At 40.6% G+C, this 17,420-nt stretch overlaps 1 protein-coding gene across 2 annotated transcripts; it reads right to left on the bottom strand.

The window, feature by feature from the left end:
- Window positions 1–667: 667 nt before the first annotated feature.
- On the bottom strand, window positions 668–17,173 carry cfap206 (cilia and flagella associated protein 206). 2 transcript variants are annotated; one of them, XM_085382864.1, is made up of 12 exons: window positions 17,021–17,168; window positions 16,856–16,939; window positions 14,976–15,066; window positions 13,575–13,763; window positions 10,303–10,470; window positions 7,572–7,786; window positions 6,412–6,531; window positions 6,062–6,149; window positions 5,800–5,940; window positions 3,865–4,076; window positions 3,596–3,739; window positions 668–944 (listed from the first exon to the last, which is right to left on the bottom strand). In XM_085382864.1, the coding sequence occupies exons 1-12, from the start codon at window positions 17,126–17,128 to the stop codon at window positions 723–725; spliced, it is 1,782 nt and encodes a 593-aa protein (XP_085238990.1). In that variant the 5' UTR covers window positions 17,129–17,168; the 3' UTR covers window positions 668–722. The 2 variants fall into 2 exon arrangements, with proteins under 2 accessions (XP_085238990.1, XP_085238989.1); XM_085382863.1 differs by having other exon boundaries at window positions 669–944; window positions 6,062–6,248; window positions 17,021–17,173.
- Between the last annotated feature and the right edge of the window lie 247 nt (window positions 17,174–17,420).

The following is a 17,420-nucleotide window of genomic DNA, read 5'->3' as shown; positions in this document are numbered from 1 at the left end:
AATGAGTGCTATTTATGATTTTGCAAATGTCAAGATTCAATTTGTCCTGGTTTTAGTTTTAGTTATTGTTTCCTGTGTCTGTTTCTGAAAAATATCCACCACAGACCTGCATCACTTTCAGATACACTTCCTGACTCTTTGGTTACAAAGGGTAGCTACTTGCATTCAGATAAACAAGGAGAAATTGGGGCATGTTGGATCAGTTTCTGCTGTTCTTAACAAAGATATAATGTATGTTTAACATGACATGCAATACCCCAGGTGTATCAAAAAAGCCAGCTGTGACCGGAGCATGAACCTGAAACTAATCACACAGACTTTATTAATAGTGTGTGTGTGTGTGTGTGAGTGAGTGAGAGAGAGAGATATGAGAGCTTTCACCTATCCAAATCATTTAATTCAGGTCTTCCAATGGCCCCTTTCACAGCCACAGGTGTATAAAATCAAGCACCTAGGCTTGTTAGGCATGTAAAATCACAGAGCGGGGTTAGTGGATGCTGATCTGCATAGTGCCACGGAATCATACCTTCAAACTAGAGCTAGGCATCTTGTCTGGTGTAGTCCAGGAATCATGTTTCCAGGGTTTAAAATTTTAGGGTCAAGTGCTGTAAACAAAAGCACTGCAGGTGGTGTGTCCAGAGGGTATAGGCTATATAAAAGAAAAAGGATAAAAACAACAAGAAGATTCTTACATCAACTTTTATTTTGTTAACTATTTCTCTTTAATCATCCACAGATCTGGTCAGGTTTGCTTTGACAACATGTGCACCCCTTTGTCCTCTCAGACCTGCTACAAAGGTTTGAGGTTTAGGCACTTGGCTTGCACCATCTCTCTTGCTTTGACAGGCAGCATTCTTAGGAAGCCAGGTCTGAGTGACATTTTCCCGCCTCATGTGACTCAGGTCAGTCTGTACTGAAACGGTAACTCTGGTCTGAAGATTGGCCTAGAGATATGAAGCATGGAAATGAAAGGTCAGTAAATAAAGTCGTGCATTGAGACAAACAAAACAGAACCCAACTCTTGAAACCACTGTAATACAGTAAGGTCCAGTTAACTTTGTTAGTTACATCTTGCTAGTACCAGGTTAGAGTTTGCCTTTCATAACTCCCTCAGTTCTTGTAGCATATACTCAACAAGGTGATGGAAACAATCCTTTTAGGATTTTGGTCCAATAGCATCACATAGCTGCTACATGTTCATTGGCTTCCACATACATGATGAAAATCCCGTTCGAAATCCTATCCTATATAATCCACTATAAAAGTTCTTAAAAGTACTCTGTTGGACTGCGATGGTGACTGTGAAGCCCATTTCAGTGCTACAATGACAACTCATTGTCATGTTCATAAAATCCTTTTGAGATGATTTAAGCTTTGTAACAGGATGTGTTAAGCCATCTGAAGGTGGTTACACTGTGGCTATAAAGGGATGGGAAAGGTCAACAATACTACCCAGGCATTTAAAAAAATGCTTGGTTGCTACTAATGGACTTCAAAGTATGCATAGATAATATCCCTCATGCCATTATACCACCACCAGGAGCAACCTGGGCTGCTGATCCAAGGCAAGATGGATCAGGGTTTCCAGAACCACAATCTTTACTGTCAGTGTGCTTTCGAACAACGAAAACTGTATGCAAACCCCTTCAGTACAAGTAAAAAAAGGGCACTTTTAAGAAAAAGAAGTATATCTGTACAATAAATTTTAAACAAAGAAAAAAAATATATAGTATGTACAAGACTGTGTATCAGAATGAACAAGTGAGAATACACACAGTGATTCAGTCCTTAGAATATTGCACGGTTCCTTGGAAATATTGCACAGTTAAAAGAAGAAGAAGAATATTGCACAGCTAAAAAGAAAAAAGAAAAGAAAATATTGCACAGTTGAAGGTTGTGTTTTTGCATTGATTTATCTCCCTGCATTTATTAATGCAACAGCCCTGGTGTATGCGCTTTTTCTCAGTCTGTTTGTTTGGCCTTAAATGTCCTGTTCATGGTGTTTACACCACATTTTTACACTACATTCAAATGTTGTGGCAAGAATCTAGACTCATCAGACCAGGCTATTTTCTATCGTGTCTGTTTTATTCTATTCTATCCAATAATTTTTTTGAGCACATACATACTGTACCAGATTCAAAGTGTGATGTGTTCAAAGAGACCTTTCTGCATTCATTAGATGTAATAAGTGGTTATTAGAGTTCCTGTCCAGCCCAAAGATATTAGGCCATTCTCCTCTGATAACTAATATCAACAAAGTATTTTCTCCCAGAGAACTGCAGCTCACTGGATATAGGCTCAGAACACAGACAGCACAATGTTCATTTAGAGAAGGGTTGTTAATGACAAAAGCTGTACAGGTAAAGATGAACCTGAGGCTGCCGTGGGACGCCTTGTTCCAAGAAATTAACATATTCATTCTTAATAAAAGCAGCAAAGTTACACATCGACACACAAACATACACACAAAGACTTTAAGCACTTAAAATACTTACTATAAACTTACTGCATTTATAGTAAGTATAAATGTACAGTAAACTAATATCTGCTAAAACGTGTAAATGTGACCATTTCTGCATGTCATTGGGGTGCTATGAGGTCTATGAAGTTCTATTATAAAGTACACAAGAAAATTATATAAGAAAAAAAAAACACTATAGCACATACAGTAATTGAAAAGATAATCCAAGCACAATCAGAAAAGACACTTATGAAGGAAAATGTAACTTCTGATAAAACCACATCAAATTGTAAAACTGTAAAACATGGAGACAGAAAGAAAGAGCATCAGGACACATCAAACAAAAAGCTACTATAACTGTGAGCGTCGGATGGCCACCCTGCATATGCGCGTTTGTTTTCGTTCATGACACTTACTTCCATGCCCTGCCTAGAGCCGTCCAGTTGGATTGCACAGATTTGCCACTTCCAGAAAGGTTTAGCCCATTTACTCCCTTTTTATGGGCCAGAAAGAAGGTAGTCAGAATTGACCGTGGCTGACAGAGAATTCCAGGGTCTCCTGAGGGTCTTCGTCACCATCAGGTGGGCTCCTGAGGTTCTCCATCTCCATTGTCTGCCTCCAATGCCTTTCACAAACGTGAGACTAATCTAACCTGTAGACTCACTGAGTGGGATAAACAATGCCGAGTCTAGGCCATGATCCGCTGCTTACTTTATGGCTTTTTCCACCCTGAGTTGTGGCTTTCTTATGGAAAGTGATTAAACGGGCTGAACCTGTCTGGAAGTGACAAATCTGTGCAATCCACTGGACAGCTCCAGGCAGGGTGGCCTCTCAACTGTTCCAATACTACTATTCTGTTCTGTGACTTTTGATATTCTGCTACTGCTGATAAGTCTTTTCACATTCATGAATCATTCAAAAACAGAACAGTTTACATTGTACATTTTAAATGAATGACAAACACTTCTCTCTGAAAAAGGTTACAAGCAACCCAAGTTTAATATATTACCTAACGCTGTTTGTAGAAAATGTCATACTTTTAAGTTATAACACCGTTAAGTATTACTATAGGTTTCAACACTTAGCACACATCAGACTACAAAGTGAGAAAAATAAATGAACGTGTCTCACCAATTTGAGAGCTTTTCGTCTAAGCTCCCACTCATTCCACTCATATGACTTGACAATGTTTTTCTCCACAGGGTGAATTTCAGTCTGAGTGCCACACTCACATTTTATACCTGGCTTCACCGGTAAACCCTTTCTTGGCTGGGTCTGCCAAACCAAAAGTCGAAATCAGTTACTACCAACAGATTGTCCAAACATAAGAAAGTTTTAAAAGCTCCTGTGAATTTCATTAAATGTTTTTGAAGTGTGTGTTGTGGCTATTAGAAAGTTACCTGTGAGAGTCTGCTCACATCAGAGTATGGACTAATACAGGAAAACTGTTGGTGGAGTTTGAGGAGCTGAATGAGTTCAGGGGAGTATTTGGCTTTTTCTGCAACCTCTGCAACAAAGCTGTCTGGACTAAGGGCAAACTTCATGGCAGCTTCTTTGGAGGTAAAAACATAGAGCTTCTCCTTGTGTTTCAGGGCTCCGATGTATGGATTACCTGCAAGAGATAAACATTAATATAATATTGGTCTACAGCCTCCCTTTGATCTACTCTATGTTCATTTAATTTGAAGTTAATGAAACAATCTTCCCCCTGATCCACCCATCAGAGAAGGAGACTGAATGTTAGACAAGGTGCTTAAGTATAGAAAAAAGTGCTTCTATGAAGTCTTATGTGATGAAGTGCTTTGAGTGCCCAGTTAACTAACCGATTAATGTATCTAATTACACAGGTGAGAAGTTTCACTAAGATAAACACTCATATTAGCCTTATCATCAAAGACTTGTATTGGCTAACACTGTACTTAAAAACTATTGGTAATCCCCACCATTTATGCTTTCCAATAACATCATAGTGGCAACAATCACAGCCATGCCTGCTTACTTGATGGACAGCTTTACTCAAGTTGTCTGCTGCTAATCTTAGTATATCACCTTTATGATTAATTTTAATACTCTGGTTCAGAAATTCAGGGCTGTGAAAGAGACAGTCCAGCTGCAAAAACAGGTACATGTCCTGTAAATCAGTGTCAACCTAATACTGCAGTATTTATTTATTTAGTTAGTCATAGGTGGAAAAATTTGATGTGCTGACATGTAGGAGAGAATTAACACGTTGTTAGCATTCAGCCTGGTCTTAATGAGTGACGCCAAACAGCGCTCCCACAGACTACTAAGAATGATCAACAACTGATATTATTTCTATACTGATTCTGTGCAATTAAAGCAGTATCATCATATGATCCCTCAACCGAAGTGTAGGGAATAAAAAAATAAAATAAAAAATAAATACTTGAAAAACACGATTTGTAAAATATATTACGTAGATTGTAGGGATTGCATTCTTTTAAAATACAGCAAATTCAACAAATCTGTGGAAAATAGCTGCAGTACATTTAAGGCCAAAAGCAAGTTTTACAGACAGGTAAGAGAGTCCAGACTATCATTAGTATTACACATGTTAGGTGACCATTCAAACAGCTCTCCAACCACCCACAGAAGGCAAATGACTTCCAAACCCCACCCCAAATATCACTACCTTTGTCCAGCTGAACCTGGTTCAATAAACCTAAATCTGATTCATTCTAGTTACAAACTTGAACAAGCATTATGCCAAGACTATTAACACACATCACTGTATTTTTTATTTATTTATTTATATATATATATATATATATATATATATATATATATATATATATATATATATATATATATATATTAATATTAATTATAGCATCAACTCTGTCAGCATGACTGAGCACCAAGTAAGCAGCTTCGTCCTCTTCACTCACCAGTTTGGAATAATCGTGACTTCACAATCAACAATAAAACGTTATACTTGGAAAATCAAAGGCATTACACATTCTTAACTAGAGCTTCTAAAAGGTGTCTCAGACACAGTTGACTGCATTCCATTTTTGAATTTTATAATATAACATTTTAATTACAATACTAGCCTAAATTCTGGATGGATGGATGGATGGATGGATGGATGGATGGATGGATGGATGGATGGATGGATGGATGGATGGATGGGATCAGGAAGGCAGTATAATTATAGCTATGAAGAGGCTTTGGTCACCACCTTTGTGACCATTCAGAGAACAACTTCATAATTCCCTGCAACTTCATGAGTGTTTTTAAAGAAAGCTGACACCTTTACTCACACACCTAAATGTGTTTTACCTAAGCAAAAAACCATCACACTGGAATCGTACCTGGAAGTAGAAGGCCATCTCTGGTTACAAGTGTGTAGCCACAGAATCCATTATACTGTAGGGGCATTTCCTCAAAATTGACTGTTGTTTCAGGAAAAAGCCATTCCTGTGTCTTCAGGGAAGCTGGATCAACGCAGTTATCTGAAAGACAAAATAAATCACAACCACATTTAAGACTGGCAAAAGCATAGATCTTCATTTCTCTTTTTTGTAACTCTTGTGGAAAATGCAGTTTTGTTTCTGTGGGTGACCAAAGCCATACCTGAAGACTCAAGCATTCTCTGTTCGTCTGTCTTCACCTCTGAGTCCTCCAACAGACTTTCTAGATATGCTTCAGAGAAAATCCTGGCCTGGGAGGCAGAGAAGGGCTGGAGTCTGAGCATGATTTTATTGAGCATGTTCAGGAACTCACCCTCATCCCGAAGTTCAAACCATAACTTTGACAGCATCTTGAATAATGAGAAATGACAAAATAAAGACTCTAGTTACAGACAAATATAAGAATCAAGGAGAAAGAAAATCTTGTACACACTTCCATCTATTCCTTCAGATGAAATATAAAAAGACATTAACTGTAACAACTTAAGAACACTTCAAAACAAAGCAACTTACGAAAACTGTTGCAGCTGGTACTGCTGTTTTTGACTGCACAGTTTCTTTTAGCATCTTCATCTGTGATGAGACGTCACTCAGCAGGGTTTCAACATGCTTAGCACATGAATTTGCATCAGCCTGGTGGTACAGGAAAATTAATATTTCACTAAATATTTTAATATAAAAAAAAAATCACCTTAAATAAGATGAAAATAGCCTAAAATGCCCAGTGGTACATATGAAATAGCAGTGGGTGTACACACAACATTGTGCATGCTTTGTTTCGTTTTGTGCTTTTTTATTGTCCAAACTTTTAATAGTGAGTATCTCAAGGAAAAAATACTCAATAACCAAAATGAGACTAAGGCTGAAATAACAGTATTCAATTATTTCAGCCTGATCATCACTTTTGTGACCATATGGTTGGTAAAACAGCTGGTTAAAGCGCTCGACCCAGGATGCAACATCCAGGTAGAAAATATTTTTCAGTTTTATTATTTGACAATATTATTCAGCTGCAATTTAAGGTTGTTAGTTTAGTTATTGTTAAAGTATTATGCAGTTATTTTATAAGTGTATTTAAAATGTACACTTCATGTTGTGTTGTTACCACTACTCTATAATTATACAGGCATCTTGCTTTAATTGATACACACTTCACATTAGTCCGTGATAGTCGCCCACTGGAAAAATTTATTTATCCTCTTAAATGCTGCCGACTTTTAAATTCAGAATTATACAATCAGTTTTTGCTTTTATCTATGTACGCACTGGATGCTTTTTGTAGTGATTTCACTACGAGAGATCATACAAATGACATTCGGTGGCTTCAGCCGTCTATGGGTGAACCTCTCCAGTCAGAAAGTGGGCGTGACCCAAGATAAACTTCGCTCAACTTTCAGGCCAGTCACCCAGTGGTCAGCTTCATGATGATCATGTGGTGATCAAATAGCTTTCAGTGTGTACACAGCTTAAAACACTGTCTTAATATACTGTAGTACACATGTTTCAATTAATTACTGCACCCATTTCTTTTTTCCTAGCTCAAGACTTTTGCAAAGCACTAAAAGTTGGTACTATTGTTATTATTAAATGACTGATATCACTGTTATAACAGGTGTAGTCTCCATGTAAATACCATGTTTTTAACATTTTGTTTAAAGTTACTGCCACCTTACCAGTAACATTTTTAGGAAAACTTCATGCTGTCTGGCATTGTACAAAGCCTGTTTGAGGAGAATAACGGGCATGTCAGAATGTCCCAGCTGAACATCAGAGCTTGTTAGCTTCTCCAGCACAACAGTGTACTTGAACACCAAAGTCTGTGTCACACACAGCTCATTTGCTATGCTTTTACTGGTGACTGGAAGAGCCTCTTGAAGAACTGCAGGCACTGCAAGGAGAACACAAAAAGGTATAAATATCACTGTTGTTAGATCTGTGTGTTTTGTGAATCTATATACATTCAGCTGGACTTTATCATGCCCCAAATTAAGATTGAGTAGGCTGAAGAAAGACTGGAAGAGAAAATCCAGCAGGGGAACTAGAAAGCAAGAATAGGAGGAGGAGAACTGGAGAGAAGAGAGGACCCGAGTCAGGGCGTGATAGCCCTGTGACAGCACAGGACACAGAACACAAAGCTGACATGTGGGAGATGCTGGAGCTGGAGCTGGCTGCCATCACCACTGGAAAGAGGCCTGACAGAGTGGAGTTGGGTAAGAGCCTGAAGCCTCCCCCAGCCCTGTGAGTAACCTGTTTGTTTCCTCTTTTGATGTAACAACTTGTGTCAGGGGCTGAACCTGACAGATTCTTTAAAACAGTACTGTCCACAGTTAAACCTCCCCACAGAAACCCTCAACATCTAAGGTGCACATATGCATATGTAATGGGGTGTGATTTGTGGCTCAGCTGCAATGGAGGGGTGGAGTGATAGATTCAGGGTGTGGTCAGCAGCTCTCCATCATCAATCATGCCTCCCCTATTTGAGTTGGACAAAATTACCTGATGCCAGAGCTGTGTGCTGTGCTGAAGGAGGCAGCTGGAGGCCTGCAGAAACTAAAGAGTGTGAAGCACCACAAAAAAACGTTCACTTACTTTGTGATGCTGAGTGCGTTGGATCTTTTTGTCACGATTGGTACCGAAATCCAGTTGTGGGATGATGGGCCTATGACTAACGCAGTTGAGTGACGCTGGCAGATATTGTGGTGGAGTTGATGCATTGGGAGCAGGTGTTGGTGCATCAACAGCAGCTCAACTGGCTACAAGACCAGGCTGAGTGCCTTTACATGTCAAGGCTCACTGTGTGGCAGGCAGGATGTAGGACCCAAATGCAGGACTCATAAACGCAAGGGTGAGAACTAAAAGTGGCAGCTTTATTTTGGCTGTAAATGACTCTTTAATCATACAACAAACAAAGCCAAAAGCGAGGAACTAGAAATATGAACTAAAATCAAAGCACTATGACACTGGGAAGCTAAGGAACTAAACTGGGAAACAGATAGAAAACTACTAGGAGAACACAGGAAAACATGCACCAATAGCGTGCGCCCTGCCCAGAATGTCAGCTGGTGAACCAGCCACCCTTTCCAAAAGCACCCTTGCACCCACTCCTGTTAATGGACGTCCCGTTTGAGCACACTGGTGCAAACCTCATCAGGCCATTTGTAATTCTAGGTGTTGGACCCAGCATTTTGAGTTTATTGTGTTTTTGTATTATAATGATGATGTAAGTTTCTCTAGTTCGTTTTGAGTTTATTCTTTCTATGTTTCTGAGTTTTCTTGTGTTCCCAGTTTAGTCTCTCGTCTGCTAGGTCCTTTTTGTGCCTCCTGTGAGAATCTGTCTTGTTGTCTGTGTTTACGTTTCTGTGCATATAGCTCCCTCGCCCTCTGTGTGTCCAGTCGTTATGTTTTTGTCTCCTTTTTCTGTACACGTGTTCCTCTCATTGTGCTTTATTCTTTGTCTCCCCCGTCTGTCATGTGCATCCACGTGTGTTCTCACCAGCCCGTCTTGTCCCATATGTGCATTTCATGTTTTAGGTTCCTAGTGTTTAGTTTCCCGAGTTTAACTGTCTTGCTAGTTTAGTCCTATCTCCTTGTTTGTGTTTTCGTGCAATCTATGAATAAAACGGCTCTGTTTTTGTGAAGTCCCAGTTTCACGTCTGTTGATTCTCTCCTTTTGGGTCCACCTCATCATCACTTCACACATTCTGCAGCCACATACCATGAAGCCATTTCACTGGAGTGCAGAGGGATATCACTTTGTATTAGTTCTGGTGGATTACGCAACAGGATAACCTGAAGCAATGCTGCTGTGCACCACTTTACCAAAGAGTGTCGTGTAGACACAGTTTCAGGTCATCTCCAGAGTCGGCATATCGAAAGAGATACTGACTGACCAGGACACTTCATTCATGTCTCGGACACTTAAGTTGTCAACCTGATTAAAGAAAACTGCAAAAAAGGTCCAAGCCCAACCAAGAAAAAAAAAAAAGATGTGTACGTTCTAACCCTCAGGGCAAAGCTACACACACTGGGGAGATTGTCACAGGTTTACAGAGTGGATGTTGCTGAACTGAAACTGCGTTTTGCAGAGGTGTCCCCTCTCCCTCCCCTCTGCCCAGTCGTACAACACTCACAAACCACCATTATGGAGCAAGGTCTATAGTGTTACAGGCTTGAAACGAAAACAGCTGGACTTTTTGGTTCATGAAGACATTTCATTTCATTTTGGTGAACTGTCGGCCAATGTTGTTGGTCGGCCTACAAATGTTTTTAAAAGTATTTTAACTGCATGCGACTGCTTATAATTTCAAATAGCAAAGAGACAGTCACTGAGCTAAATCTACAGTAGAGGTCTTCTAACAATCAATCTCAAGCTGGCAAAGTGAAAAATAAGCATAAAAACTGTACTTAGTTCATGGATGTCAACCTCCTCTTCACCCCTCTTGTTGGCTTTGTTGAAGAGTCGGATCCCAGTAACAATCATGGTGAGTTCTTTGAGCTGCTGCTCCTGGTCTCTCTTTAAGGCCACTCGAAAGTTTCCCAGTTCAGCCTGAGGGAAGACGCTCTGCAGGACAGCTATGGCAAAGGAAGAAGAGAAGTCAAACGTTAGACACACTGCATGTATAATCATTATTACCACCACCACCATCATTCACTGCATGGCTAATTGTTACACTATATCAGTGTTTCCCAAAATTTTTTTTGCTGGGCCCCCCCATTGTTTTACAAGAAAAATGTTCGGGCCCCCCCACCAACTAAACACCCCCCCCCCCCCCCGCACAAACATATCCTCCAACCACACACACCCATATTTTGTTTTCAAACTCCGTTGCGGTTTATTTCACACCTCAAACATTTAGTAAACAATTAAGCAAATACAAGTAAACTGCAATAAATTACAGGTAGTTATAAAATAATCTCAGAACTCTTTTACGCTACGTCCACACTTAAACGGGTATTTTTGAAAACGCAGCTGTTTCTACGCGTTTGGACATTTCGTCCACACGTAAACGGAGTTTCGAATCACTGAAAACAGATTTTTTTTTTTTTTAAATCGCCGTTTTTTGCGTTTACGTGTGGACAAGGAATACAGAGTTAGTCACGCAACGAGTGGTGCCTTTTTTCACGTCACGCTGTGCGCCACGTTGTTTACATGAGATGAATTGCAGAATGGCAGATAGACAAAATACTGTTAATCTTACTATCTTCAGGTTTTACACGCTTACGTATACACACGCAGTTACTGTCCCTCCATTTAGAAAGGCAGAGGCGTCACGGTGTAATTATTTTACGTGTAGTTGTTTTTTTTTCCTGTGTAATATTCAACATTGCTATCAATACATTTCTCAAAAAATGCCTCTGTGTGCAAAATGGGTTCAAAAACATAAACAACTGTGTTATACTGTTTGTCCTTGATTTGAACTGGGGAAACAAATCGTGGTAGGACAGGCCGGATATTATTTGTATCCCACTGTAACTTTACTATATACAGTGGGGCAAAAAAGTATTTAGTCAGCCACCGATTGTGCAAGTTCCCCCACCTAAAATGATGACAGAGGTCAGTAATTTGCACCAGAGGTACACTTCAACTGTGAGAGACAGAATGTGAAAAAAAAAAAAAAAATCCATGAATTCACATGGTAGGATTTGTAAAGAATTTATTCGTAAATTAGGGTGGAAAATAAGTATTTGGTCACCTCAAACAAGGAAAATCTCTGGCTCTCACAGACCTGTAACGTCTTCTGTAAGAAGCTTTTCTGTCCCCCACTCGTTACCTGTATGAATGGCACCTGTTTGAACTCATCATCTGTATAAAAGACACCTGTCCACAGCCTCAAACAGTCAGACTCCAAACTCCGCCATGGCCAAGACCAAAGAGCTTTCGAAGGACACCAGGAAAAGTATTGTAGACCTGCACCAGACTGGGAAGAGTGAATCTACAATAGGCAAGCAGCTTGGTGTGAAAAAAAATCAACTGTGGGAGCAATCATCAGAAAATGGAAGACATACAAGACCACTGATAATCTCCCTCGATCTGGGGCTCCACGCAAGATCTCATCCCGTGGGGTCAAAATGATCATGAGAACGGTGAGCAAAGATCCCAGAACCACACGGGGGGACCTGGTGAATGACCTGCAGAGAGCTGGGACCAAAGTAACAAAGGTCACCATCAGTAACACACTACAACGGCAGGGAATCAAATCCCGCAGTGCCAGACGTGTTCCGCTGCTGAAGCCAGTGCATGTCCAGGCCCGTCTGAAGTTTGCCAGAGAGCACATGGATGATACAGCAGAGGATTGGGAGAATGTCATGTGGTCAGATGAAACCAAAGTAGAACTTTTTGGTATAAACTCAACTCGTCGTGTTTGGAGGAAGAAGAATACTGAGTTGCATCCCAAGAACACCATACCTACTGTGAAGCATGGGGGTGGAAACATCATGCTATGGGGCTGTTTTTCTGCCAAGGGGACAGGACGACTGATCCGTGTTAAGGACAGAATGAATGGGGCCATGTACCGTGAGATTTTGAGCCAAAACCTCCTTCCATCAGTGAGAACTTTGAAGATGAAACGAGGCTGGGTCTTCCAACATGACAATGATCCAAAACACACCGCCCGGGCAACAAAGGAGTGGCTCCGTAAGAAGCATTTGAAAGTCCTGGAGTGGCCTAGCCAGTCTCCAGACCTCAACCCCATAGAAAATCTGTGGCGGGAGTTGAAAGTCCGTGTTGCTCGGCGACAGCCCCAAAACATCACTGCTCTCGAGAAGATCTACATGGAAGAATGGGCCAAAATACCAGCTACTGTGTGTGCAAACCTGGTAAAGACCTATAGTAAACGTTTGACCTCTGTTATTGCCAACAAGGGTTATGTTACAAAGTATTGAGTTGTATTTTTGTTATTGACCAAATACTTATTTTCCACCCTGATTTACGAATAAATCCTTTACAAATCCTACCATGTGAATTCATGGATTTTTTTTTTTCCACATTCTGTCTCTCACAGTTGCAGTGTACCTCTGGTGCAAATTACTGACCTCTGTCATCATTTTAGGTGGGGGAACTTGCACAATCGGTGGCTGACTAAATACTTTTTTGCCCCACTGTAAAGAGCTAACATCTCCAAAATGTCAGGAGTAGTTATTTATTACAACAAGTGTTTGTGAACTAAAAATAAAGAATGTGGGATACTGTTTGTCCGTGATTTGGACAACCCAGCGCGTGCTGCCGATGCAAGGGAAACTAATTCTGTCGCAGAGACCTACCTCGGCACTTGTGCAGGTGAAGCCAGTGTCCAAGCTTTCTTTTTTTCTTTTTTCTTTTTTTTATACCCCCCCGGGAACCTCTGCACCATATTATGTAAAATTGTTCATTTATTTTGTGAATAGAAGAGATTCCATTCAGAAAACTGCTGACAATTTGCTCCCTTTCAGAACCTGATCTTTCTAACTGGAAGTCTGATGTTACATAATATGAACAGACTTGTGGTTCATCAGAAATGTTTTGAAGTTCATAGTCAGCTCACAAGACATATGTTGGAGAATCACTGAGAATAGCAGAAAGTGCTGTCTGGATGATCTGGGGTTAGAATTAGTAGCGCAGCCTTTGGTGTAACGTGGCATTACATTTTCAGTATGCAGACATGACATTGTAGTTGGAACAATGAAAAGTAGTATGAGACCTGTAGCCTCTTCCATAGTGTTGGTATCTGTAGGCGAACCCATAGCAGAGCGCTGCAGGATATAAGTGGTGATTTTCTGGTAAAGGCCATCCAATTCCTTCCTTGATTTCACCCTGTTGTCAGTGATCTCTCTGCACAGTGGACTCAGCTTGGACTCTTCTGACTGGTGGATATCCTCAAGAAACTCACCTACACAAACACACATGGTCATCACCAAAAGTCATTGTGGCAAGGTTTTGCAGTCTGAAGTCTGTACGTGACTCAAATAGAGCACTGCAATAGCACAAACATGACTAAATAAACCCACATATGACAGCTTCAGATAATCAGCTTCTAAGCTGACCAACACACGTTTTAACTAGTCTGGAAATGTATCATTTAAGATCGGGGTTTATGACCTCTAGTGCCTCTGTTAAACAAGTTCAGCATGGCTATGCTGAACTGCAGTTTAACACATCCAGGCTTTCTATGCATTAGACAGCTCATCTAAACATAAAACCCAAGTTGGAGATAATGGGAAATGCAACAGTGGTTATCAATTGATTGGACTCGTTGGTTGACACAAAAATGAACCAACTTAGCATAGCCTACTTTGATCTGTAAAGAACAAAAAATATATAATGGCAAAAAGCAACACTTTTGCTACAAATAGGACAAGACTGCAACAATGTGATGATTTTATTGATTGCAGCACTAGGTATGCCATTTATTTGTTACAAAGCAGCTGCACATGAAGACATGGAAAGCATTACGTCCTCTCCTTGCATACGTACTGAAAACCTACTGCTGAAAAAGATTGGTCTGTAAAAGCGAAGCTGTTGATTTACCTGTCAATCTACAGTCTCATCACTATGGTTACAAGCTCTGGGTAGGGCCTAAAAGAATGAGATTGCAGATACAAGCGACAGGAATAAGCTTTCTTCAAGGGGTGGCTGGCCTCTCCCTTAGAAACAGGAGTTAAGTCATTTGAGAGGGCCTCAGAGTAGAGTTACTACTCCTCCACAACGAAACTAGCCAGCTGAGGTGGGTCAGGTATCTGGCTAGGATGCCTCCTCGGTGAGGTGTTCCAGGCATGTCCCACTAGGAGGAGACCATGGGTAGACCAATGATACGCTGAAAAGATTATGTAACCTGGATAAACTTGAAAAAGTAGCTGGTGAGAGTTAGGGCTGAGCTTCTCTGCTTAGACTGCTGCCCCTGCAACCCGAACCCAGATAAGCAGATGAAACTAGATGGATGCTAATAATTGGTCATTGGCATTTGTAGACGACTAGACAGATGTTGTATAGCAAAATAAATCTAAAAAAAAAATAAAAAAAAATTGAACAACCTCGAGCAAGCTTAGCATACATTACATACATGTGTTGGTGCCACATAAAATCAGAATGAGGTTATACTTACATTTCGTGGTATAATTCATGTCAAAGCACACCTGCATTTTGATAGTGTCAAGGGATGGGCTGCACTTTTCTGTGAGTTTATCCAGACACAGCTGGAAGACATGTTGCAGAGGGAGACATTTTCACTGCTTTGCTGATGACACACAACTTTATCTGTCCATGAAGCCAGATAACACACACCAATTAGTTAAACTGCAGGAATGTCTTAAAGACATAAAGACCTGGATGGCCGCTAACTTTCTGCTTCTTAATTCAGATCAAACTGAGGTTATTGTACTCGGCCCTGAAGATCTTAGAAATATGGTATCTAACCAGATGCTTACTCTGGATGGCATTACCTTGGCCTCCAGTAACACTGAGGAACCTTGGAGTCATTTTTGACCAGGATTTGTCCTTCAACGCACATATTAAACAAATATGTAAGACTGCGTTCTTCCATTTGCGCAACATCTCTAAAATTAGAAATATCCTGTCTCAGAGTGACGCTGAAAAACTAGTTGATGAATTTATTACTTCTAGGCTGGACTACTGTAATTCATTATTATCAGCATGTCCTAAAACTTGCTGAAAAGCCTTCAGCTAATCCAAAATGCTGCAGCAAGAGTCCTGACAGGGACTAGAAAGAGAGAGCATATTTCTCCTGTTTTGGCTTCCCTTCATTGGCTTCCTGTTAAATCCAGAATTGAATTCAAAATCCTGCTCCTCACATACAAGGTCTTAAATAATCAGGCCCCATCTTATCTTAATGAGCTTGTAGTACCATATCACCCTATTAGAGCACTTCGCTCTCGCACTGCAGGCCTACTTGTTGTTGTTCCTAGAGTATTAAAAACAGAACGGGAGGGAGAGCCTTCAGTTTTCAGGCCCCTCTTCTTCTCAGCTTCCAGTTTGGATTCGGGAGACAGACACCATCTCTACTTTTAAGATTAGGCTTAAAACTTTCCTTTTTCGCTAAAGAATATAGTTAGGGCTGGACCAGGTGATCCTGAATCCCCACTTAGTTATGCTGCAATAGGTGTAGGCTGCTGGGGGACTCCCATGATGCATGGAGTATTTCTTCTTCAGTCACCTTTCTCACTCTGTGTTAATAGACCGCTCTGCATTGAATCATATTTGTTATTAATCTCTGGCTCTCTTCCACAGCATGTCTTTAATCCTGTCTTCCTTCTCTCACCCCAACTGGTTGCAACAGATGGCCGCCCCTCCCCGAGCCTGGTTCTGGTGGAGGTTTCTTCCTGCTAAAGGGAATTTTTACCTTCCTGCTGTCGCCAAAGTGCTTGCTCATAGGGGGTCATATGATTGTTGGGTTTTTCTCTGTATGTGTTATTGTAGGGGCTACCTTACAATATAAGGCATCGTGAGGCGACTTCTGTTGTGATTTGATGCTGTATGAATAAAAATAAATTGAACTGAATAGATTACCATCATTGCTTGTGTTAGTCTTACACCAAAAGAAGAAGGGGTGAACTCAGATTCAGCAGTAACAAGTGTAACAAGTGTAATATATGTTAATAAAAATGGGCTTTACTGTCATACAATAGTAGTCATAAAGAGAAATCAAAGACAAGGGAACAAAACAGAAACTACAGAAGTAAATGAAATAGCCACAAAAAAAAAAAAAAACAGGATCTAAAAAAATCAGGACTCAGAAGAGGAGAGCGCAGCTGCCACTCCCTGTTTGAAGTTGCCTCCTGTTAAATGGAAACGTCTGACTCTTGGCCTTTCTCCCATAACCTCACTAAATGGAGAAGAAATGCAGTGCATCATGGGAAGCCCCCTTCTACCTCCTAATTTTGTAACAGAACAGAATTTCGACTCAAACATACACAGTGATTTTCAGAACCACTAACACCAATTAGAAAAAGAAATAAAGCAGCTCACCTCTTCGAGTTTTTGAACATCATCTTTAGTAAGGGTCCTGTCAACATTAAAGCCATTTCTTGGGTCCAGCACCACAGCAGACACCTGTGGATGTTTGAGAACATCGTGAACGTGTGCAGCAGCAGCGTTAGCTTAACGACTAAGTGCTTACTTCGTTTTACCGACCATAAAAGCTGCCAGCGTCTCCGACACCGCATCTCCCCTCAGCCTGCACTCGTGCACAATGTGCCCGATTACGGTTTTAAGCAGGGTTTCCGCACCAGCCTGAGACATTTCTACCGCCGGACCTACGGTGGATTGTTGATAAGCAGTTGCCATAGTAGCGGTGCAAATTTGTCCACTAGAGTGCGCTACAGTTAAACAATGCTTTAGTCCATAGATGAAACCTCAAGTATCGGTGTTAAGACACAGTCTTCTGCAGTTCCCATAGAACGTGGCAAAAGGCCATGCATGTGTCTGTTTTCTTTATGCAACCAGGTCATAAGTTACATATTGTTGTAATTACACAAAATGTGTTCTAAAACCCGAACTGTTTGGAGAAAAATAAAACTCCAGGTTCATTATG

This window comes from Rhamphochromis longiceps, linkage group LG15 (genome assembly GCF_057381845.1).
Source record: "Rhamphochromis longiceps isolate RC_006_pf linkage group LG15, R_longiceps_female_GT1.1, whole genome shotgun sequence".
Classification (NCBI taxonomy): domain Eukaryota; kingdom Metazoa; phylum Chordata; class Actinopteri; order Cichliformes; family Cichlidae; genus Rhamphochromis; species Rhamphochromis longiceps.
Note: the sequence above shows the minus strand (reverse complement) of the source record. Positions and strands in the feature narration are given on the sequence as shown.

Bases quoted from the DNA above. Each gene is read 5' to 3' on its own strand.
- cfap206 (XM_085382863.1), bottom strand. From the start codon at position 17,173: ATGGCAACTGCTTATCAACAATCCACCGTAGGTCCGGCGGTAGAAATG. The intron at 16,940-17,020 runs GTCGGTAAAACG...AAACATCCACAG, and splicing joins AGACGCTGGCAGCTTTTATG to GTGTCTGCTGTGGTGCTGGA. The intron at 15,067-16,855 runs GTGAGCTGCTTT...CATGTCTTCCAG, and splicing joins ATGTTCAAAAACTCGAAGAG to CTGTGTCTGGATAAACTCAC.